The following is a 21,269-nucleotide window of genomic DNA, read 5'->3' on the forward strand; positions in this document are numbered from 1 at the left end:
AGCAACAAATTGATGCCAAATTTTGCATTTTTTGGGGGTCACCATGATCCTTATCATTGAGCTAACATGATCATTTTGATACCCGCAAATAGAAAATCGACCTGACCAAGCCCGGCAACTCAATTTGCAACGAGTCGCACACAGTGGGGCGAAATCGACTGACTTGAGAAACAAGAGGATCATGGCATGCAATTCGCACAACCAAAACATATGGTCTAGGTCATGCCATACCGAACAAGCAATTCAGGTTACCATCCAAACTTGAGAGTCAGAATCTAGTCAATGAGAATCAACGTCACTCGAGCATCTACGCCGGCGATGTGAGCTATAGAAATAGAAGCAATGTGATCTGGAAGGCTAACCTTGGAACCTAGCATGGCTCGTCCACTTAAACTAATAAAATTACTGAAAGTGACTGACCATATGACCAGTCACATACATAAACTGATAATAAATTACCATGAAACTTTAACCAGTATAATGAGGCATGTTATTCTCATCAAATGTTTTCAATTGATTGGCTCCCACAATCTTACTGTACAAGTATATAACCGCTGTGCTATCTATAAAAAGTGCTAATAAAAGCTCCTCATGTCCTAAATCATCTGAAGATGAAATGAAAAAAGTTTCAAAGAAATTACAGAATATATTAAGGCCTTTGGACAGAAAACAGATGACAAATATATATTAACAGTCTAGACTGGTGAGATTACAAAAGCTTCCAATGGTGAAATGGGAAAAAAAACACAAGGAAATTTAAACCGAAGAGAAAAAAGAAGCAAGAGCTTTTGCCACATTCAGGTATATTGCAATTGTTGTATTTCCTATCCACTTCAACCAAAAAGATTGTGGGGTCCCGGATCCCCATCCATGAGCATTACTGAACTGTGATGGTGAACCATGTGCCACCGCTTGTTGTGAAACTCATAGACATTGGTCACATGGAATGGCTCTGAGTCCACATCAACATAAGCTTTCATGGTGACCCATGCCATATCACTGAGCACACGAGCTCGTACATTCCGTATCTGAAAGGCAACACCTTGACCAGCCCCTCCTTGAACCCAATTGAATGCCAGAGCCCAACTGTTAATCACTGCAGTATACCTATAAAATGAAACCAAGAATGATTGAAGACCAGATGGAAGAGAAACATTATTTCCATGAATCACGTATGCGCCTCTAAGGAAAAGAATAAACAATTTCCAGGGGAGAGCAAATGTAAAATCAATGTTCTATGCTGTAATATAATAATGATTCCCATTCCACTAGCCATGTTGACAGACAATTTATAAAATACCTTGAAGCATGAAGCTGAATGCATGAGCAACCATTGCATGTGAAATCATTTATGCTCACCATAAACCCCAAAAGTCCATAAGCAGCAGCAGTACTAAAGCATTGCAATCGAATGGTCGCAGATACCTGATGATTGGTCTGGACAGCACTAATTCAGAGTGATAAAAAAATTGTTCCCAAGTCAGAGAACAGTATACTTTGTCACCTTGACATGTATACTATTATTTGGTGCGCATATGTTGCTTTACCAGTCTAACCTGACATAAATTAATGAAGTATATATATATATATGATTGTTTAAGATAGAAAGCAGTCGAGGCAAGGGGGTTATTTAGTACTCTTGACTTATAATTTTAGTACTTACATGTAGGTTTGCTAAATTATCAGTACACAGAAATAAAAGTTAATGTATAACTCAACTGAAAGTTTACATGAAAGGTCAAAATTTAAAACAGTTTGGCTAAATCTGATGATCTCTAAAATCAAAATTGCTGCACGTTTCAAAAATAATGGAAATTCAATAACCCTAGCATGAGAGAAGGATGATGCAATCAAAAATGGTTTCCACATTCATTCAGGCCATAGTTGCTACTATTTTAAAGCAACTTCAAAACAAAACATGTCATAGATCATGGATAAACCACTTGGCTTTCAATCCGAACCCTTATATACTCCATCTTATGATTCTTCTCAAAAAATCTTCAGCATTTGCCAATATAGCCATATAAAAATTGCACAAATTCAAATATTACTTAAGAATAGAAATTTAGTCAACATTTTACTGTTGCCTGCTTCCCCATGAATGAACTGTTCTCTTCCCCAAACACTCTGTAATCACTCAAACCAGCCAACTGGACCAAGCCCATGTTATTCGTAACTGAAACCCAACTATGTTTCTTCGGCCTCCCACATTGAATCACCCTAGCAACACAACATCCTTTCAGCTTTCCTCGGACTTTGTTTAGCCAACAAATAATTCTCTTCAGCTAAAAATCAGTTAGCTCTTCTGCACTTTCTCATACAATAAAGGAAGAAGAACCACCTAGTCACCATCATCTTTTGAATAGGAAGGGGAAAGAAAAGGTGGACAATGATCAAGCTCAAAGCACAATTCAAGCATCAAAGATGTTTTGTTGAGCTTTTCATCATCAGTACTACCAGACATGAGAATCTGACGCAACCAAATATGGATGATGAAACATATGATGTATGTACTAGTTCACAGTTTATCACAATCAAACAGAGAATATTTATCTACTAAACAAGGAATGACAAATGAAAAACAAAAATCAGAATAAAGCTTAATAAGGTATCTGCATTCATTTAACAATTTTCATATGTACACTAATAATCAGGTTACAAGAAATTCAAAAAGTGTGGATTGTAGAAAAGGAACTAGATCACTCCACTAGGAATTAACATATGTCCTTCAGCTATGTTAACTGAATACTGTAATGTGAAGAGCTTAAGAAGAAAGACAGTCTTCTGAGCAAATGCATTAACATAAAATGCAGAATCAGTTATATCATTTACCACACTTCCTCAACAACTAAGGAATACAAGAAAGGCTCTATCTAGCCCACCCAAATAGATAAGATTTGTTCTTTATACTTTTTATCCTATGGTGATCAAAGAATAAACTAAGAGCCAAAAATATGAATGTCAAATATGGCATCTTCATCTTAAGGGTACGTTTGGTGGTGCTTCTGCTTCTTCTAAAAGGGGAAGCCAGAAGCTAGGTTTTCTAGCTTCTTCTAAAAGTACTCTTTTATTTTTTTTCTTGTGGAAGCATTTTTCAGGTATCGTTACGAAGCACTTATTTTCTAGGAAGCACTTTTTTGCTTTAAAAGTTATAAAAGTATTTTTTTTTCCTTAAGCAATACGAAGCACATCCTAAAGCTTGGTCTTACTCAGGCTCTTGGCATATATACAATTTTCAATGATTTAAGTATGTTAACAAAGACGATATGAGAATGGAATATCTCAAGAAATAACAGTTGCACTGTTTCCTAATTTCACCATAAGTTGTAATATAACAATCTTTGTAAAATTGTGTTTCAGATCATACCCTGTAAATAACTCTCCAGAGCCATGTATGCACTTCACATAGCCCGTGTTAAGCCAAAAGCGACTCATTGCTGGTAGAGATCTTTCTCTAATGATGTTGTAAAACTCTGCATTGACATTAATTATGGCCTTGGTGGCGGCATAATAAGACTTCCATCCATTAACTGGGGTGATGCTGTCTTGTTCCACCGTAAAGTCCTACAAGATAACTATTAGCCATTTAGACTATAAGTTTTTCTGGACACCTGAGACATTGAAATACCAAATAAGAAGTATATGTTGGATCTTGGTGTTGCACTAAACAAGTATAACAGGACATAATGAACTTGTAGCCATATAAACAAACACAGAGCAAGTGTTAAGAATGATTTCATAATAATTCAGATTATAATAGGAAAAGTAATAAATGTACACGAAAACTTCAGATTAAGGAAGCAAGGTATGACAACATCTATAGGAAAAGACTCAAGATGCAACACAAGATCATATCTTCTAGTATATACCAAAAAAATCCGACGCTGGAATTGCTATGAGTCAAAATTCAGTTTCTTGTTCTTTGGAATGCATCCTTTCACACAGTTTTCCATGCATTTTTTCCAAAAATATATGTCAAGATCCATTCCATTAAAAACCAATTAGCACCTTTCTACATGTAAAATTTGAGTTGTGGAAGGGCAAAAGTCCTTCATTACAACCATTCCACCCTTCAAAGAACTATCAATTTAAATTCAGAATCTTTACTTAGTGGTTCAAATCTAATCAGGGACTTACTATGATTTATTATCAAAGTTTTTTTCCACTTGCCATATCCGACACTCAGAACCATTGTCAGATTGGAACACTAATAGTTGCACTCATATAACATATGCAATATGATATAACATTCCACTTCCACGATTGACGATCTTGACAAAATTAGTCCTGCTCATCCTAGAAATTGCCGGAAATTATATAGGAGGCCAAACGACCAAATTTGTAGAATGGGGGCCATGTGCCTATGAATCATCAATCATTGCTGGGTACAAAAAAAAGAAAGAGAAAAGGCATAAAAACTGAATTAAAAAATGATAATTATTATAATAAAACTCAGATTATCTTTTATTGCACAATACATTCGATATACCCATTCTGCTGATACAAAATTGTACCATCGCCATCATTCACCCCATCCGATCTTTCACAGAGAACAATCTCAAGCCAAACACAGCAATTTTATCCTATCCCCTTGATTTGGGGCTGCAAGGGATCAGGTTGAGGCATAGGAATTAGGAAAAACCTGTCAACCCGAACCTGACCCATTTATTAAACAAGTCAGAAATGAAAACTAAACCCTACCTGTTTCTTAAACAGGTAATCCAACTAGACATGCTTAACCCATTTAATAAACAAGTGGAGTCAGCTCGGGTACATGATAACTTGTTAACCAAATTAACATGGGTACTAATCCAAAAATAAAAGTATTTAAAATGGCTCTTAAACAGGTTAACATGTTAAATGGATCTTAAATAGATTGCATCATAATCTTATCAACCCAACTCAATTATTAAATAGGTCAAATCAGATTAGACAGGTCATGACTCAAAACCTAAATCCCACCCATTTAATAAACAGGTTTGTTAGGTCAACCCATTTACTACACAAAACCACTTACAAATCCAAACCCGCTTATCTTAGGCCAGCTGCATGTCACGTTGGCAGGTCAAGTCATGGACTAACAACCCTACTCTTAATGCTAGTGGTACATACTTGAACTACTCATGAAATCGACCTTCAACTGGGGCTACAAATTTCCCCTTCTCATTGATAGAAACTGCATCTTAATAACAATATATCTAGGTGTCTAACCATGTATACACATATATAGAATAAGTGTTGATTCATTTAGGTCAAAATGCACAACAATCAAAATGGTGAACTAAACCTGCAAAACAAATAGTAGTTCCACTAAAACAAGAACAAAAATAACTAAAATATCACTATCAAAGCAAATTTTCATTATGGATAATGGTAGTTTTAATAACGATAACAGCATTAGCTGTAAAGAACATCCTGAAAAGAAAACAGGTAAAAACAATACTTAACAACACATATAACAGAAATATTAATAGCATGGATATGCACATTGGGCAGTCTTGTGCAGGTCCGAGTAATCTTGGGCTCAACTCGGAATGCAAGATACTAACCCAAGTTCAAGACAACATATCCCTGGCTCCACATCTTCAACCCACACCTAGGTTGCTGTTTTGCAACTAAGCTCAGGATCCTATCAGTTTGTCTTATCATCAGCTAGGGCAAGCGAACGATATGGCCAACCTATGTTCATAAGTGTTGAACAACGTAGTTCCCAATGAAATAACTGATGAGGGAAAAGGAGAGAAGACCAACCAGAGCAAGTTATCCAGGTCCAAAGTTCTCAGGGAAATACTTCCCAAGTCTCCAACCCGAGCCTCCTCCATTTGGATAAGGAATGTGACCACAGGGCTTTTGACTTGTTCACAATGGCATAACTAATAGAAGAGCGATCAGTTTTATGGGCATCACTTTCATGTTAAAGAGATTATATCATGCAAAATGAATGATGTCGACATACAATCTGTCAGTCCATCTAAAGCCCATAAATCAATGTTGCTATCCAAAAAGAGTTAAAACATTCATTTCACACTAGAACAGATCCTGGACATGGAAAGGTGATGTTTAAACTTGGAATATGCATATCAATCATAAAAAGAGCTAAAAAATAATTTCTGATTACAAATTTAGCATTTTAAAAAAAGGTAATATAAAAGCATGTTTCATTCTGTTCTTTACCATTTGCAACTAGGACTTCCTCCTTCAATAAATTTGCAAACATACATGTTACTTCAGAGAGAGTTATTTATTAAGGCTTGATCTTTTAGCAAGATTGAAGTATTGCATAACATGCCCATGCCAGTCACAAGCAAGCATGATACATATCGAGCCACACTAATCACATGCCCAATCACATGCCAGGGCTTAAACAAGATGGGTCCATGCTGGACTAGCATGCACCACCACGAACTGATACACAATATAACAAGGTACATAAACCTATACTATGCAAGTATCTTGCTATGACAGCATAGCACCCTCAGCACACACTATGTAGCAAAATACTTTATATAATAGCTTATAGTGAAGGAATGTCTGCGGGGTTTTGAAGGGAGATGGAACATGGAAAGTTGATAGGAGAAGAGACGTGGTTAGTGTAAAGTAGATAAAAGCATGAGTGAAGATATAGAAATATGAGTAAAGCTGATGATATAGAAGGAACAATGGAGTCAAACTAACCAGCCTGGTACTCTCACTTAATAATCAGATATATACAATTCTAGATCAATCCCAATTTTAAGTTCCAAATAAACTGAATAACTAGTTCTCATAGACACCAAAATCAAGGAATAATCACAACTTATATAGACACAAAACTGTCTCTCATTGGACCATGAATTAGTTGATTAGGTTTCATAACTAGATGGCCTAAGCCCAAAACTGATGTCAAAAAATGATAAAATTACCTCAAGCTCATCACATCTCAAAGATGATAATGGCTTATACTACCAAATACTCCAATTGAACTGAGTAGGTCGTGTGCTAGACCTACTTGACACATGTTCACAATAGGCTACATCATAACGAAGAGTTAGGATTGTCAGCCAATATTGCCAACCATTAGTTAACTAATAAACACATCTTTTCTAAAAAATTGAGTTTTGGTTCTGCTCAGCATTTATTATTCATATCTTGAAGATGCATGCAGACATAGTTTCCTGTACCAAATCTTGCTTTCCTTTATCTTAGCTTACATTCAATCAAGTAGAACTGTGGAATGTTTCTTGATTGTGCAAGCTTAAACTGTATAACCAAAAAAATTTAAATATTCATGCCTTTCTAGTTTTAACAAAAAGCCTGTCTCTTCCACATCGTGTATGCTAACGATGTGGCACCAACCATTCATATAGATTTCTTATAGCACATCCTCAACTTATGATAATATTGTAGTCTAGAAAGCATGACTTCATAGGGAACTAAAATTTAACATGCAAAATGCAAGTGATTCAACAAAGTACATAAAGAACAACGATGATCTTTTCAACCAATGAAATTTGCTTGACATTACATGCATGACCGATGGACAGCTATTATCCTATTTAACCACTAAAATGACACAAGAGAAGTGCTAGACATGATAATGTATCAAAGAATTGTTTTCCTTTTTGGTTGGGGGGGCGTGAGGTGGGGAGTGCATTTAGTGTTGCATTCAATGGGGCTATAATGGGATGCCGTGACACTTATTCACAAGACTTGGCCATTTACGTCACTTACAGTAATTGACAAAGTTCCTGCCTAGGATTAATAAACACATGTTTCTACAATGATTTCCATGAAATGTAACATAAATCAGGAGCGGAAAGACATACACCTACGATGCACATTCAGACCGTCTCAACAGGCATTTTCTATTTACCAGAAAGGAGTAACCAACAATGATTACCTGCATTGGTGTGGTTTAGGTCCACTAAAGTGGAAACATAGTTCCACTATGGGCTCATCTACCATACACGGCAGACTTTGAGATTTCGGAAGCACCATCACATGTTAACAGCGTATGACAATGTCCATTTCTGAATCTCACAGCCCACTGTGTACAGCAGATGGGCCTGAACTGCACTCTAACCTGCACCATGCAGAAATTGTTTGTTTTTAGAGGATTGGTAAAAAGGCTTATTAGTATCATGGAACTGACAATAAAACACCCTCAAAGATACTGACAGCAATTCCTAAACAATGTCGTACTTACCTATCAAATATCAGCCCATCAAGATAGTTTCGGTGTTTATTTTTTTTTTAATCTTGTGGTACCTTTCCACTGGAAGAGTAGGGTTTCGATTTTTGAGTTTCAGTATTGGGTCAAGAAAACCTTAAAGATAATAGAACTCCAACTATTTATTCACACAAATATCATTAAATGCAACCAGCTACATTGGTCATGACATATTTTGTTAGGCCTTGGCGTGCCGCTGCATCCCTGGTTAGCGTATTCTAGACAACAAATAACACTGCACCGCAGGTTACTATATTCTAGACAACAAATAACACTTTCTTGAAGCCAACTCTATTATGATTCCTGCATAACTAAAGCAAATCGTATAAGAAGTTCAGGATGAAAATACGCTGAATAACGCCTTGATGTTTCTTTACCACTGTTCAATTGAAAGAAAAGGCCCTTACTAAAGCAGGATCTTATATATTTGTGTCGCCACAAACAGAGACTAGAGCAAGTGCTGGATTTAAAGCTGGTGTTAAAGGTTACAGATTGACTTATTATACTCCAGACTACGAAGCCAAAGATACTGATATCTTGGCAGCATTCCAGGAGTTCCGCCAGAGGAAGCAGGGGCCGGACAATACGAGAACCGGAACGGCACAGATAGAGATAGATGTTGGGGAAGGAGATACCTTGTGATAGAGAGCTTTCCAGGCCCCATCATCGTTGGCAGCCCTCCTCATGGCGGAATTGGTCATGGATAGGCGGCAGAGGCTAGTGTAGTCCAGGTAGCTGAGAGCGTGAGTGGTGATCTCCGGCACCAGCTGCTCCATCATCGACCCCCCGACCTGCCCTCTTTTCTCCGCCGCCGCGGCCCTCTTTTCTCCGCACATCGCCATCTCCCCGTTCGCCCGGGTGGTGCCGGAGTCCCCGCCGCCGCCGCAGGAGCACGCACACTCGCAGGATTTCTTTGTGTTCTTGATTGCTTCAGCCTTCCTGAAGACCCCGCCGAAGGCCCAGAGCGCGCAGAGGCAGCACAGAGCTGTGGCTCCGGCGGCTATCAGGAGGGAGCGGAGGGAGAAGGGGGCAGGCGCCGTCCATCTAGAGGACATCAAGGGCTCGGACGGCATCAAAGCCTAGGAGAGGACAAGGATCGCATGAGAAAAAACAGAAGCCTGATAAGGATCTAGGGTTTTTATCCCAATGGAGGGGATTTTTTTTATTTTTCTTAGGAAGTTTGGATCGGTTTAGGGGGGGAGATAAGAGGCAGTTCCGCAGACTTTCCGTCATTTCTATTTTTTATTTAATCCGGATATCGAGTGACCGGTGTCATGCCTCCGTCCCCGGTCGGCTTAGGTGCGCTTAGCTTACACTTACCCTCGGTTACCCAATTTCGTAACCGAAGGGACTCGAGAGGATGGGCGTGTCCGGAGATGCCGCAAAAGACTGGCGAGAAACCCCTCGATCAGCCCGCCATCCGCGTGTGGTCTCGAGTTGGGCCAACGTACTGGGCTTGCCCAATTTAACCATGTTGGATTCATTTGCCCAAAAACTTAAGCCGATAAGATGAGATAAATTTATTTATATATTTTATATTTTTTTAAAATTTTATTCTTAATAGTTTGGGTTGTATACATTTAATTGCAACAGCATTATATATTTTCATTGTTATGTGCAATGCATGGGATACCAAGGTCTCGAAATCTTTTTAGTTGGCACAAATCGACCATTAAGCTAGTAGACCGGTCCAACCAAAAAGCAATACAAGCTAAAAAAACTTTTCAATCTCCTTTTTCTCTCCCTTTATTCTTTATTCATATTTAGCCATATTGCTTTATGGTGGGATTGGTCCAACTAATAATTTTTTTCAAGAATCTGATTCTACATAACTCGACTTAAAATTTAATCCGTACGTAAAAGTATATTCAAAGCATAAGAAGAAGAGATTCAATGATAAATTCTTTTGATTTCATGATGGAGGTGACCATGGAGTAAAGCCTTAGCTGCGAAGGTTGTGACCTTGAAGGGGACCAAGTTTGCACGCAATGATGGTGATGGAACGGACTGGACTTATGCAAAAAGGCGTCTCGTCTAGAGTCAAGAAATTGCCCGCACAGGACTTGACTCGTGAAGACTGGGTCCAGTTTTATTGTCGGACGAGTATCTGACATTGGTGGCTTCAAAGAAACCGGAGCCTTAAAAGGTTCATGCTGAGGTTCCCGTGATTATTTTGAATGGCTGCCATCACCGAGCTGATGCCCACATCACATATTTTGTGTCGGTGTTGAAATGCTTTTTAAACCACACCTATCTCAGAATAAATGCATCCTCTTATTCTCAAAAAATAGGTTGTCCAGCCACCAATATGGTAGCCCAGTTGGAACGGGGCGTTTGTTTCCAATCAAGTGATTTCGAATTCGAAACGCGCGGACGTCGATTAAATTTGGAGACCGGATGCCCCACGCCTGGACACATGGCTGAAAGCGCTACTGGTCGGCTGGTAGCCTGGATAGTGCCAGATGTGACGTACTCACACGGAGGGTCGGATCGGATAACCGAGCCAGCCCACGGATGGGGAGGGTATGAGTAAAATCGGCCAGGGTGCCCAACACACGGTCATTTCTGCCTGCATCGAATATTATTCTGACAGGGTGGGGGCCCAGTGGGGGCTCCTACGTGGGGGTGGGCTTGTCTCTTCCTCCCCTCCTTCATTTTTTTTTCAAAAAAAAAAAAAAAAAAAGAGCTGTCCGGCCCCAGAAAAATACTGTTCAAAATATGACATTTAAGTGCTCGTGTGGAAACTAAATGAAGCCGTGGTAGCAGAATTCTTCAACCCCAGAAAGAATCAGTCAAATTCCTCTTGATGGGCAAGCCTTGGTTTCCTGCGGTAACAAGCCTTGGCCGAAAAGTTAATGCACCTGCGCCAGTACAAAACCATTTGGTTTTCTACGAGGACCAGGCCAGCACCGTAGCTCCACGATTCAATTAAGCTTCCTCGCGAAGGAAGGGAGGGGAGGTGCCTTTCTTTGCTCTTGATTAAGGGCAGGTCCTGACCGGTGGTCCAGTATTCCATCTACACAAAATTTCCACGGAGGATTTCTTGATTGATTGGGACTTGGGTCCAAGTTAAATATTTGGATGGGTGAATGATGCACGCACCACGAGTCATGGAAGACGGCTTTTTCTCCATTTGTCTTTCTGTCTGTCTGTCTGTCTGTCTGTCTGTCTATCTATCTATCTATCTATCTGTCTGTCTACATGCTTACACACATGTGTGCATGTAGTTTGATAGCACGCCAATCCTTCAACTTCGTAGCCAAGCAAGGGTGAAATTTTAAAAAGAAGAAACCTTGATTCTTCTGTTCATACTATCTATTTTACCGTTAGCACTTGCAATGTGCCTATGCAGATACATGCATAAAAAACAAGTAGATCCAGTATGGTTCTCTTAGTTTTTTCAAAAAAATTATACATATAAAAAATCTCAGTAGAGATTAAAGCATGGTTTTATTTCCACCATCATTTGCTATTGATCACCGCTCTGTTCCAAAAATGGGAAATAGTCCATGAACCATCTGTCCCTGGGCTGCCAGTTTGGTCTCACCAAACGGCCGCCGCTAACCTTTTTGGGTTCAAGGGCAGTTTCGTTATATTGTATAATATATCACAAGTTTTTAGCTGCCGGCTCGTCGCAAGGCAGCGAGGAGGCGTCTCTTCTTCCGGTCCCCCGTAGGGGGAATTTTTTTTTATATATAAAAAAAACAACCCTAATCATTCCCTATCTCCGCTCTCCAATTGATCGAATTCGGGAGCACGATGCACGCCAAATCGAAGATTTCGGAGATGCTCCCCAGGGGCTTCAAGGCGGGGAAGTGGTAATCTCGAACCCTCCTCGATGCCGCTTTCTCTTTCGTGTTTCTGTTCTTAATCTGGTGTTTTGATCGGTTTTGGATCTTCTTGCTGGGGAATTGGATCCTGTTTTTGTTAATTTTTGTCACGGAATTTTGGTTGATTGGGTGGCAGCAAGACGTCGCTGAAGCTCGCGGTGGCTCGAATAAAGCTTTTGAAAAACAGGAGAGAGGTTTTGTTGAAGCAGATGAGGCGGGATTTGGCCCAGCTTCTGGAGTCCGGCCAGGAACAGACCGCTCGGATCCGGGTTCGTTCTGTTCCTTTTAGCACCAACTCACGTTTGTATCATGAAAGATTATTTTTTTTATTCGATCTTCTGTGAGCTCCTGTCTTTTAGTATCACAATCTTAAGTTTGCCGATCGGCCTTTTCAGTGGGCGTTGATATGATGAGATTCGTAGTGCCAAAAATTTCATGTCAACTGAATAATTGATGCTGTCAAGATGAGACTAATAACGCTCTGATAGTTGACTTTGGTTTTAGATTCATTATGGTGCTTTAACTTAGAAATAAAGTTTCCTAGAACTAAAGATAGAAAATATTTTGTTATGTATTTGATTTTCCTCTAAATTTATTATGGTACTTATATTTAGATTTTTTCTTACACATGAAACTTAATTTCAATAGAATAACAATTTTTGGATGGTTAAAAAACCTAATGGCTGAATTTCTGTTACTGCAAATTGGTATTAGATTAAACAAGGAAACTGTCCACAATAACATCATACAGAAAGGAAGCAATTTAGTTACTTCTCAGTATGGTACAGAATAAAATTACTGGTTTTATGACCATTATAAACATATTACGGAAATACTTCATTCTGGATCTAGTGTCCAACAGAACTTATTCTGAATGGAGATAAGATTATAGTATTGTTTTTTCCTGGTGTCAACTGACGTAGGACTTGTTCATCCATAAACTAGGGAAACAGGACCTGTACTTTGAATTTCTGTACATTGAGATATAAACTCACAATAACTTTAAGCTTCATTCGCGTGCAAGCAGAGTTTGAGAGCAATCAATCTTGATTATAAGGCAACCATTTTGGGCTGACATTTAGATCTGACAACCTTCAGGTTTTTGATAAAGTACACAACACGACTTCTTTCTAATGCTTATAGAACTGCTTCTCACTTGCATCGCAATCTAGAAAGCCAAAACAGGAAAATCAAGAGAACAGTATCTGAATACTTATGATTAAAAATTATCTTAGAAAGACATTTTCATTGTTTTATTCTAAATTCAAAATTGCTCTTACTGAAAAAAGAAGAGGAGAATCTAGAGAACGATATAGGATAAATGTTTACATGATTATGTAATTATATTCCAGGAAAAATATGTTAATTATTTGTCATAAATATAAAAGTTTTCTGATGCATCTTATGTCCTTACGCATAATAGCTAGGATTTTACTGTACACAGTTAAACTATGACCTGACCAAACATAGGATTGAATTTGTATATGGCCATAATAAACTTTCTGAGGGGTTTGCAGAATCTGATTTAAGTTTATCCATCTGGATTCAGTTATTGTCATTATAAATTTGATAGCCTGGATAATATGACATCTCATTGCTGTCTTCTGAATTGTTGAGGACTTATTATTATATTATACATTTAAATTTCAGTTCTGGATTTAATTATGTGCTGGAGGAGTCCATCTATCAAAATTTGTGTCGATAGGCTCAATACATGGAATTTATGAATTTCAAATAATTCATCACTTCCTTCACTGAGGAGAGAAGTGAATGAGCAGCTTATTGCTCGGAAGCATCCTCCATTTGACTAAAATGATAGAAGATGTGGAGGATATTTCTACACAGTCCGCTGGGAGGTATGGAAGAACAGGAACGATAAAATTTTTGGGGTTTTAGTTTTGTTTCAGCACAGTATGTTTTTCTGAAGCAAGTGTCCGTTGTACTTGGATGGGTGGACCTATGAATGTTGGAGTCTGCGAGATCTGATACTGAGGTGAACATATTGATTAATTAAGAACGTGAGCATAGCCTTCTGTCTTGATCACAACATTAACTCTACCATACAAGTCAGCTATATTGAGTTAATTTCATTTTGGCTGTTATTATTTGAAGATGTGGCAGCAATTCACTTATGAGTAACTGATAAATGTAGTCATACTCTACTGCTGACTCAGACCTTATTTAAATAGCTCCTTATATATTGATGTGATTTGCACCTGAAATTGGACATGATGGAGGTGCAGCATTACCCATCGAGGACAAAAGAAAAACCAAATTTTATTATCGATCTCCTGCAAACCTCCTTTGGATTGACTTTTTCTTCTTGCATTTTCAGGTTGAACATGTGATAAGGGAAGAGAAGACAATGTCGGCATATGATCTCATTGAGATATACTGTGAACTTATTTTGGCACGCTTGCCAATAATTGAGTCACAAAAGTATGTAAAACCAGAGAATTTCATTGTTCTGTTCCATTTTGTACTCATAACTATGTCTAGAGTTTCCTCTATGTGGTATTGTGCAATTCGCTTCTCTATCATCTTATCTATATTACACGCACGTGATAAATGTTGCATGTGTTGGAGAAATTTTAATTTTCATATATAATTTTACCCATGTAAGATTAGATCTATCATTATCCTTGTCTTTGAAAAAATGAGAAAAAGAAATGTTTCTTAATTAGTTTGTTCTAATAATTGGGGACTATTCGGGGAAAAGAATTTGCGGCATTATAAAAGGCTATGTACGAGTGCTTTGACCCATGTGGATACCCACCAGTGCATATAAGCTTGTTCGAAAGAACATCCTGATTTTGCCCTTTCCTACCTCCTACCAGCTGTACTCGAGCCAATTTGTCTTCATCACCTCTCCTTACTGTTTTCCTCATCTCCTGTCTTTTCTTTCCAGCCACCTGTTTGACTAACTCCAAAAACAGAGGACCCTAATCTGAATGAGGTTTTCAGGCTTCATGGTGTTTTGATGTGATTTAGTGTTTTAGTCTCTCCATGGGCTGTAGCCTCTGGCTATAAATTAAACTTGTTGGATCAAGCAATTTTTGTCGTAACATAGCTTATTGAAAGAGTATGACTCAGAAGATTATTAGTTCTTAGGTTGTGATGCATCTTATGTCTCTTGATACTAAAAATAGCACATACGCTTAGAATTTGCTTTGTCAGAAAAGATTTACTCTCCTGTGGAATCCATGAAAGCTTCACTCTCTCTATTGAGATCCCAGTTCAACTTTTCAATTCTTAATGTAACATGGGTATGCTATGAGTTTCAAGTGAGCAATTTTTAGGAGGCTTTGCCTTTCATGTCATGTCAATAGAATTTACAGAATCTTTATTATCAGACTCAGACATGTACTCAGTTGTTGGATCCAGCATGTTAGGGAATTGGTTAATTGTAATTATATCAATCTTTTACATTCTAGAATATGAAATTTTTGAAGTAGCATATATTATGGTGTTTTATCTTATATATGTTTGATACTACTTCTTTGTTTTTGTGTGCTAATTTATTAGAAATGGTTCAATTTATACTGTGATGATGATGTTGCCTTTGATTCCAAAGGTCATGGTGTTTGTGTCTTGTTGGTTGGAGTGCTGAAAAGTGCCATGCTAATGAACTACTGATGCTTTCATATACTTCAAAGGTGGCCACAAGTATAATCATGTAATATGAGATAATTAAAATAGAAGGGCATTAGCATCATAAAGGATTAACAAGACCATATGCATGTTATCTTCCAAAATGTTTTAAACATTTAAAGTTTAGTGATGTATGACGTACCCATAATATTGCTGTCAAAATATGTTTAGCTTGAATCGCCAAATTTAGCTCAAGAAAATGGGGTATATGAAATTCCACCAAAGTTTTCAGTACCTCCATTCTTAACCAAGCTCCATCAATAGAAGTACATTTCTAATACCATGGTGGGATTTGTTTTCAAGTCATATTGCACTCATGGCTGGTAAAGCCAGACTTTCTACCAGTCATCTGAATCTCTCCAATATTTATCATCATCAGTGCAAGAGTCTGATAAACATCTGGCCTCTGATGCGTATTCAAATCCTTGGTCTATGTCCATACAAATTCTTCAAGCTGAACATGAGAGTAGTTGAAAAAGTCAACCCTTAGAAAGTTGCAGCTTTCACCTTGATAGCATTGTAAGGTTACAGGATTGCATGGACCACATAAACTTTTGAAACTCCCAAAGAACAAATCATAAGCTCCAGTTCATGAAGGTATAGCGGTTGATTTAAAAAGTACTTACCTAAATTTATGTTTTATATATATAAAAAAAAACTTATGCAACCACAACCGCAAAATCTACAATTCATGATGGTATGTGCATGTTCCTGACTATGTGTTTCCACAGAAAAGGACTGTGTTACCACAGAATCTGTTCAGTTTCTTCTTACTTGAATCTTCCTCAGGACCTTGACACGCATTGCTGGTTTTGCTAGGATATGTATCTGATATATTTGGCTTATGGATAAATAATATCTTTACTCAATACTATATGATTGTCATTATTTGGATAAATTTTTCACTGTGTTAGAGTTAGAGGTCATTTATCAGATTCCTTGATCTTCCTATAATTTTGTTACCAGGAGATGCCCCATTGATCTTAAAGAGGCTATAGCTAGCATTGTTTTTGCATCTCCGAGATGTGCAGATATACCAGAACTTATGGAAATTCGCAAGCATTTTTTAGCAAAATATGGGAAAGAGTTCATTACTGCAGCTCTTGAAGTTCAACCCGAATGCGGTGTTAGCCGTATGGTAAGTTTTTTTAAAGTTTTGTTGCACTCTTTCTCTCTCTCTCTTGTGTGTGTGTGTTTGAGGGTGGGTGGGGGGTGGTGGTGGTTGGGGCTGCATCAGGGAGAGGGGGGCTGGTTTATGATGGTGGTCGGTCATATTTTCATGGTTGGAAGATATTGGGTGTGTCGAATTTTACCGGCTAGTCTTGTTTCTAACTGTTCTTCTTTCACATTGTTAAAATTTAGGTGGTGGAGAAATTGTCAGCGAGGGCACCTGATGTTGAGACAAAAATCAAAACCTTGACTGCAATTGCCCAAGAACATAACTGCAAATGGGATCCAAAAGCATTTCAGGAGCAGATTCAGAAGACTAATGATGATCTGCTGGTAATAGGCTTTAAAATTTTCTTCAGATGCGTGTGTGGCTCTAGGCCCCTGCATGAAAAACTGACACCTGAGATTTCTTGAATCTGTAATTGAGCAGAATGGCCCTGCTACTTTCAACAACAAGATGACAATGGAATTCTCTAGTGTCAATCCAGCCCCAATGAATGAATCAATTAGGAAAAGGTTTGAGAATGTTGTGACCAGCAAACCGAACAATTTTGATACATTGCCTCATGAAAACACCAACACTCCTATCACTTCGGTACCTGTTACTTCTTACTCTAGTCCAAAAAGTTCAGGTATGAGAAGCATAACCTTCATCCATGAATCTCTTGTTGTGGTTTCATCACATATTCAAATTACATGCAAGATTTATGACCTTTTATGATTGTTCACATGCAGAAAATAGATCTGGAGAGAAAGAATTCAAATTTTCATATTCTACAGAAGATGGTGCTTTAAATCAGTCAAATTGGAATATGGAATTTAAGGATGCAACTTCTGCCGCTCAGGCAGCTGCAGAATCTGCAGAAATGGCTTGCATGGCTGCTAGAGCTGCTGCTGAACTTGCAAACTGCAGCAATGTTTCTAGACAAAGTTCTTCTGGGTCACAGGAATCGACTGTGCATGTGCCTGGCACATTAGAAGGCTCGAGGCTGGATGGTGAGAACCCTGTCGGGGAGCCGGTAACAATGGAGGAGAATGAAAGGAAAAGCTTCCAAGGAATGAAACCAGAGATGCATAGACCACAAGTGGTACAAACTAGCACTATGAGAGATGCAGGCTACGTTTATGATGGCCATGAAACTGTTGGCAATATATCATTGAGTAGATCTCTGTCTCATTCAAGCACCTCATCAATCAATGATGATGTTTCAGAGGTCGATCTTCAAAAAGTTGATATGGGATCATACAGTTATAGTCAAAAAATGTTCTTGGAGGCAGACTATGCAGTTCAGCATCAGAAGAATGAGAAAGTTGAGCATGCTGATGTTGGTTCAGGGAATGTAAAAGAAAGCAAATCAACCTCTTTCCACCGTACTAATGCATTGGATGGTGATACCATTTGGGATAATCCTGAGAATACTACAATTGGTGAGTCTAATGCTGCACTCTTTGATGACTATGGTTCTGATCCTGATTATCATTCAGTACTAGGGAGGTACAGCAGAGGAAACTTGTTGGATTCGCGTATGCCGCAACAGTCTACGGAACCTTGGAGTCCTGAGCAGCAAAAAAGTGAATCCCTGGTTACCAGTGCCAGATCACCTTTTATGACGGAACCCCATCCCACAGAGTATTCAGAAACTAAAGGTACCCTTCCATCACAGCCCACTGATAATATGCCTCCAGCTTATGACTCGGATGGCCTCAGCTCTGAGGATGATGATGAGATAGACCAGTCCACATGTACAGAAGTTATGAAACCTAGCAATTTGCTTCATTTCCAGAGAGGCTCCACAAAAGGCGTACCATCAGCAGGATCTAATCACGAAAAAACTTACTTTAGTGGGACGAAAGATGTTGAAAGAGCTAAAATAAATTCTCTCTCATCGTTCCCTGATTTTAATGAGAAAAACCATGAAGAAGAACCAAGTTCTTCTAATAAATACTGGAAAAGTTCTGGTTTGAGTGAGCGCAGAAACCAGCCATCTCCAATATATGAGAGGAACCTCGATTCACCAAGAGATTCATCGGTGGATGAGGGGGAAACTAAGGACAGGTTTGAAATGGCATCATCACCTGGTATTAAAGATTTTGAACTTTCAGATGAGAGCCATAAAAGTGGGCAAGGCCTGACCTGGGGAGGATTAACTGGTGGATTTAAAAACAGAGGTTATCGTCGTCCACCTTATGTAAGGAGCCCCTTGGTTGATGCTTCACTCCCATCAAAGCAAGCCTCAGACGATGCTCCTTCTGCCATTGAGAAGCCTGTTGTTTCCAATGTGGATGATTCATCCGCAAGCACTGAGGTCCCCGTTCAGAGACGATACAGGAAAGGTTACAAAGAGTCAAGCTTAAGATCTCCAATGGCAGATTTCAATCCAGATAGTAATGAACAGGAACATCATACTGTCGGAAATAGACATCGCAGTGATAATTCTTCCACTCCACCAGAACAAGGCCCAGATGTTTCACCCATTACTGAGAAATCAACTGTTTCCCACCCAAGCAAGTTTTTGCGAACTTCTAAAGTTCCCAAGCAGGAGATGTATGGCAAGAATGCGCCCATGAGGACATATACTGAATCAAGCTCAAGTGTGTCAATGAGCTACTTGGAGAATAATGAGGAAGAAGATTTAGAGTCACAACATTCTGTTGGAAGGAGAGGCAATGCAGACGCAAAGCCTCCTCGCCAGACAATATACATACCATCAGAGGGTCAAAGAGGTAATCTTACTAGAAGTATTGATCGACCTGAAATGACAACCATCTTTAATATGGAAAATAAGGCCTCTCAATCAAGTTTTTATGCAGCTGAATCTTTTTCCAACTCAAGAATCCATGCGGGAAACTTAGTTGGAAAAGAGAGTTCCAAGTCTGTGCAACCAAATTCATCAGCTCAACAATCTTCAGTGACACCTTTAAGGACTGAATCTTCAACATTCGATGGAAGTTCAGAGACTCCGCATGCTGACTCTGTGCAACCTCTAATTCCAGAAAATGATGCAAACTTGAAGTTACCAAGTTCGAGCAGGGAAAAAACATCACACGGAAGTTCACAAAAAAAGGCTTCTCATGTACACCCAAAACTTCCCGACTATGATTCCTTGATAGCTCATTTTCAGTCACTTAGATCCAATCGAGCCTAGCTGCAGGTATTACATTTTTTTTCCTTTTTATTGCACATATATGGGGCTTGTGGCAATAAGTAGGCGATCCATCTTTGAATTTTAAATTTCATGGTTATATGTTTAATAAGTCTAGCAAACATGCATTCATACAATTTTTCAGGAGTCATTTGTTATCAGCTCTTGTGATTTTAGCAATACAGAAATATTATACAATAGATGAATTTAGCTTCTAAAGTTTTGCTGGGGTGTCTAATTCCCTTTCTATTGTCTTTTTTTTCTTTTCGTTTTAATCGCTGCTTGGTGAATGTAGTAAAGGGTCTTTCATCTGATGAGTAACATAAGTGATGTGCTTCCTATTACAAAATTCACTGCCAAATTTTCCTCCATTTCCCCTTTTCCAGAAATTTTTTTTTTTCCCTTTCGTGCCTCGTATCCATGCATCTTATACTTTACATGTCATTTCATGGTATCTTCCCAAATTGCAGAAAACTGGCATTAACACTTTCACTAGCAATGGCTCTTCTGTTATTAGTCAGTTTAATCAATTTAGATTTTAAAAACATGCTTTTCCCGGTAGAGACAAAAAAAATTTGAGAAATAATATTTAATAGAAGAGCGGGGGTTCAATTCGGGTCAGACTCTAACCCCTCATGGGTAGGGTGGGTGTTAAGGTAGAAAAGTTGGCATTAGCCCCTCTCAATCTTTTTTTTATCCTTTTTATCTCAAAAAATTAAGAAAGAAGGTATCCTTTTATCTTTTTCAAACAAGGGTCTATCCATAATTTTTCTAGGAACCAAGAAGCATGAGGTCGGATGCGGCTCGGTTATGGGGCTGATGCTAGTTTTAATAGCATGAAATGACAGCATCCCAGGTTGGCCTCATTGTTCCTATGAATATGTCTTAGAAAACGACGTTGTTCATGTGAAATAAGCTTCCAAAACATCGTCCATGCAATGTTATGCAGTGCGAAGATGCACATCAAATGCCAAGTGGATTTATGCTTTGGTTTTGGATTATTGATGCGAAAATGGTATTAAAGATGGCAAAGCAAATACCAGCAGCCATGCTTGGCTGAATCACTTTCCCCTTTCCTGGTATGTGGACCTTGCTTACATGGGCATGGACCACCAATGGACTTGTAATCTAAGTAAGCTGAAATGTGGTAGTGCCGACCAGTGTAATCTATAGGCCAGTCTGGTGCAGGATCAGAGCTGTTTCATGTTTGTCTGGGATGGGACCTATTTGGCCCCTCATCCCGTGACAAAATAGGAGCCTAACGTT

At 38.7% G+C, this 21,269-nt stretch overlaps 2 protein-coding genes across 3 annotated transcripts; one reads left to right on the plus strand and one right to left on the minus strand.

Annotated features, from left to right (window-relative positions):
* Positions 1 to 493: 493 nt before the first annotated feature.
* LOC103719178 (F-box protein SKIP8) lies at positions 494 to 9,433 on the minus strand. Its single transcript, XM_008808295.4, has 3 exons — positions 8,845 to 9,433; positions 3,368 to 3,564; positions 494 to 1,107 (listed from the first exon to the last, which is right to left on the minus strand). Exons 1-3 carry the CDS (start codon positions 9,280 to 9,282, stop codon positions 834 to 836), a joined length of 909 nt encoding a protein of 302 aa, XP_008806517.2. The 5' UTR covers positions 9,283 to 9,433; the 3' UTR covers positions 494 to 833.
* A 2,394-nt stretch (positions 9,434 to 11,827) lies between these two features.
* Positions 11,828 to 20,226, plus strand: LOC103719187. Of its 2 annotated transcripts, XM_008808316.4 has the most exons (8): positions 11,830 to 12,027; positions 12,176 to 12,308; positions 14,375 to 14,478; positions 16,657 to 16,828; positions 17,053 to 17,193; positions 17,291 to 17,492; positions 17,596 to 19,584; positions 19,672 to 20,226. In XM_008808316.4, exons 1-8 carry the CDS (start codon positions 11,969 to 11,971, stop codon positions 20,004 to 20,006), a joined length of 3,135 nt encoding a protein of 1,044 aa, XP_008806538.2. In that variant the 5' UTR covers positions 11,830 to 11,968; the 3' UTR covers positions 20,007 to 20,226. The 2 variants fall into 2 exon arrangements, with proteins under 2 accessions (XP_008806530.2, XP_008806538.2); XM_008808308.4 differs by having other exon boundaries at positions 11,828 to 12,027; positions 17,596 to 20,226.
* Positions 20,227 to 21,269: the final 1,043 nt, after the last annotated feature.

The sequence above is a fragment of the Phoenix dactylifera genome, chromosome 11, assembly GCF_009389715.1.
Source record: "Phoenix dactylifera cultivar Barhee BC4 chromosome 11, palm_55x_up_171113_PBpolish2nd_filt_p, whole genome shotgun sequence".
Lineage (NCBI taxonomy): Eukaryota > Viridiplantae > Streptophyta > Magnoliopsida > Arecales > Arecaceae > Phoenix > Phoenix dactylifera.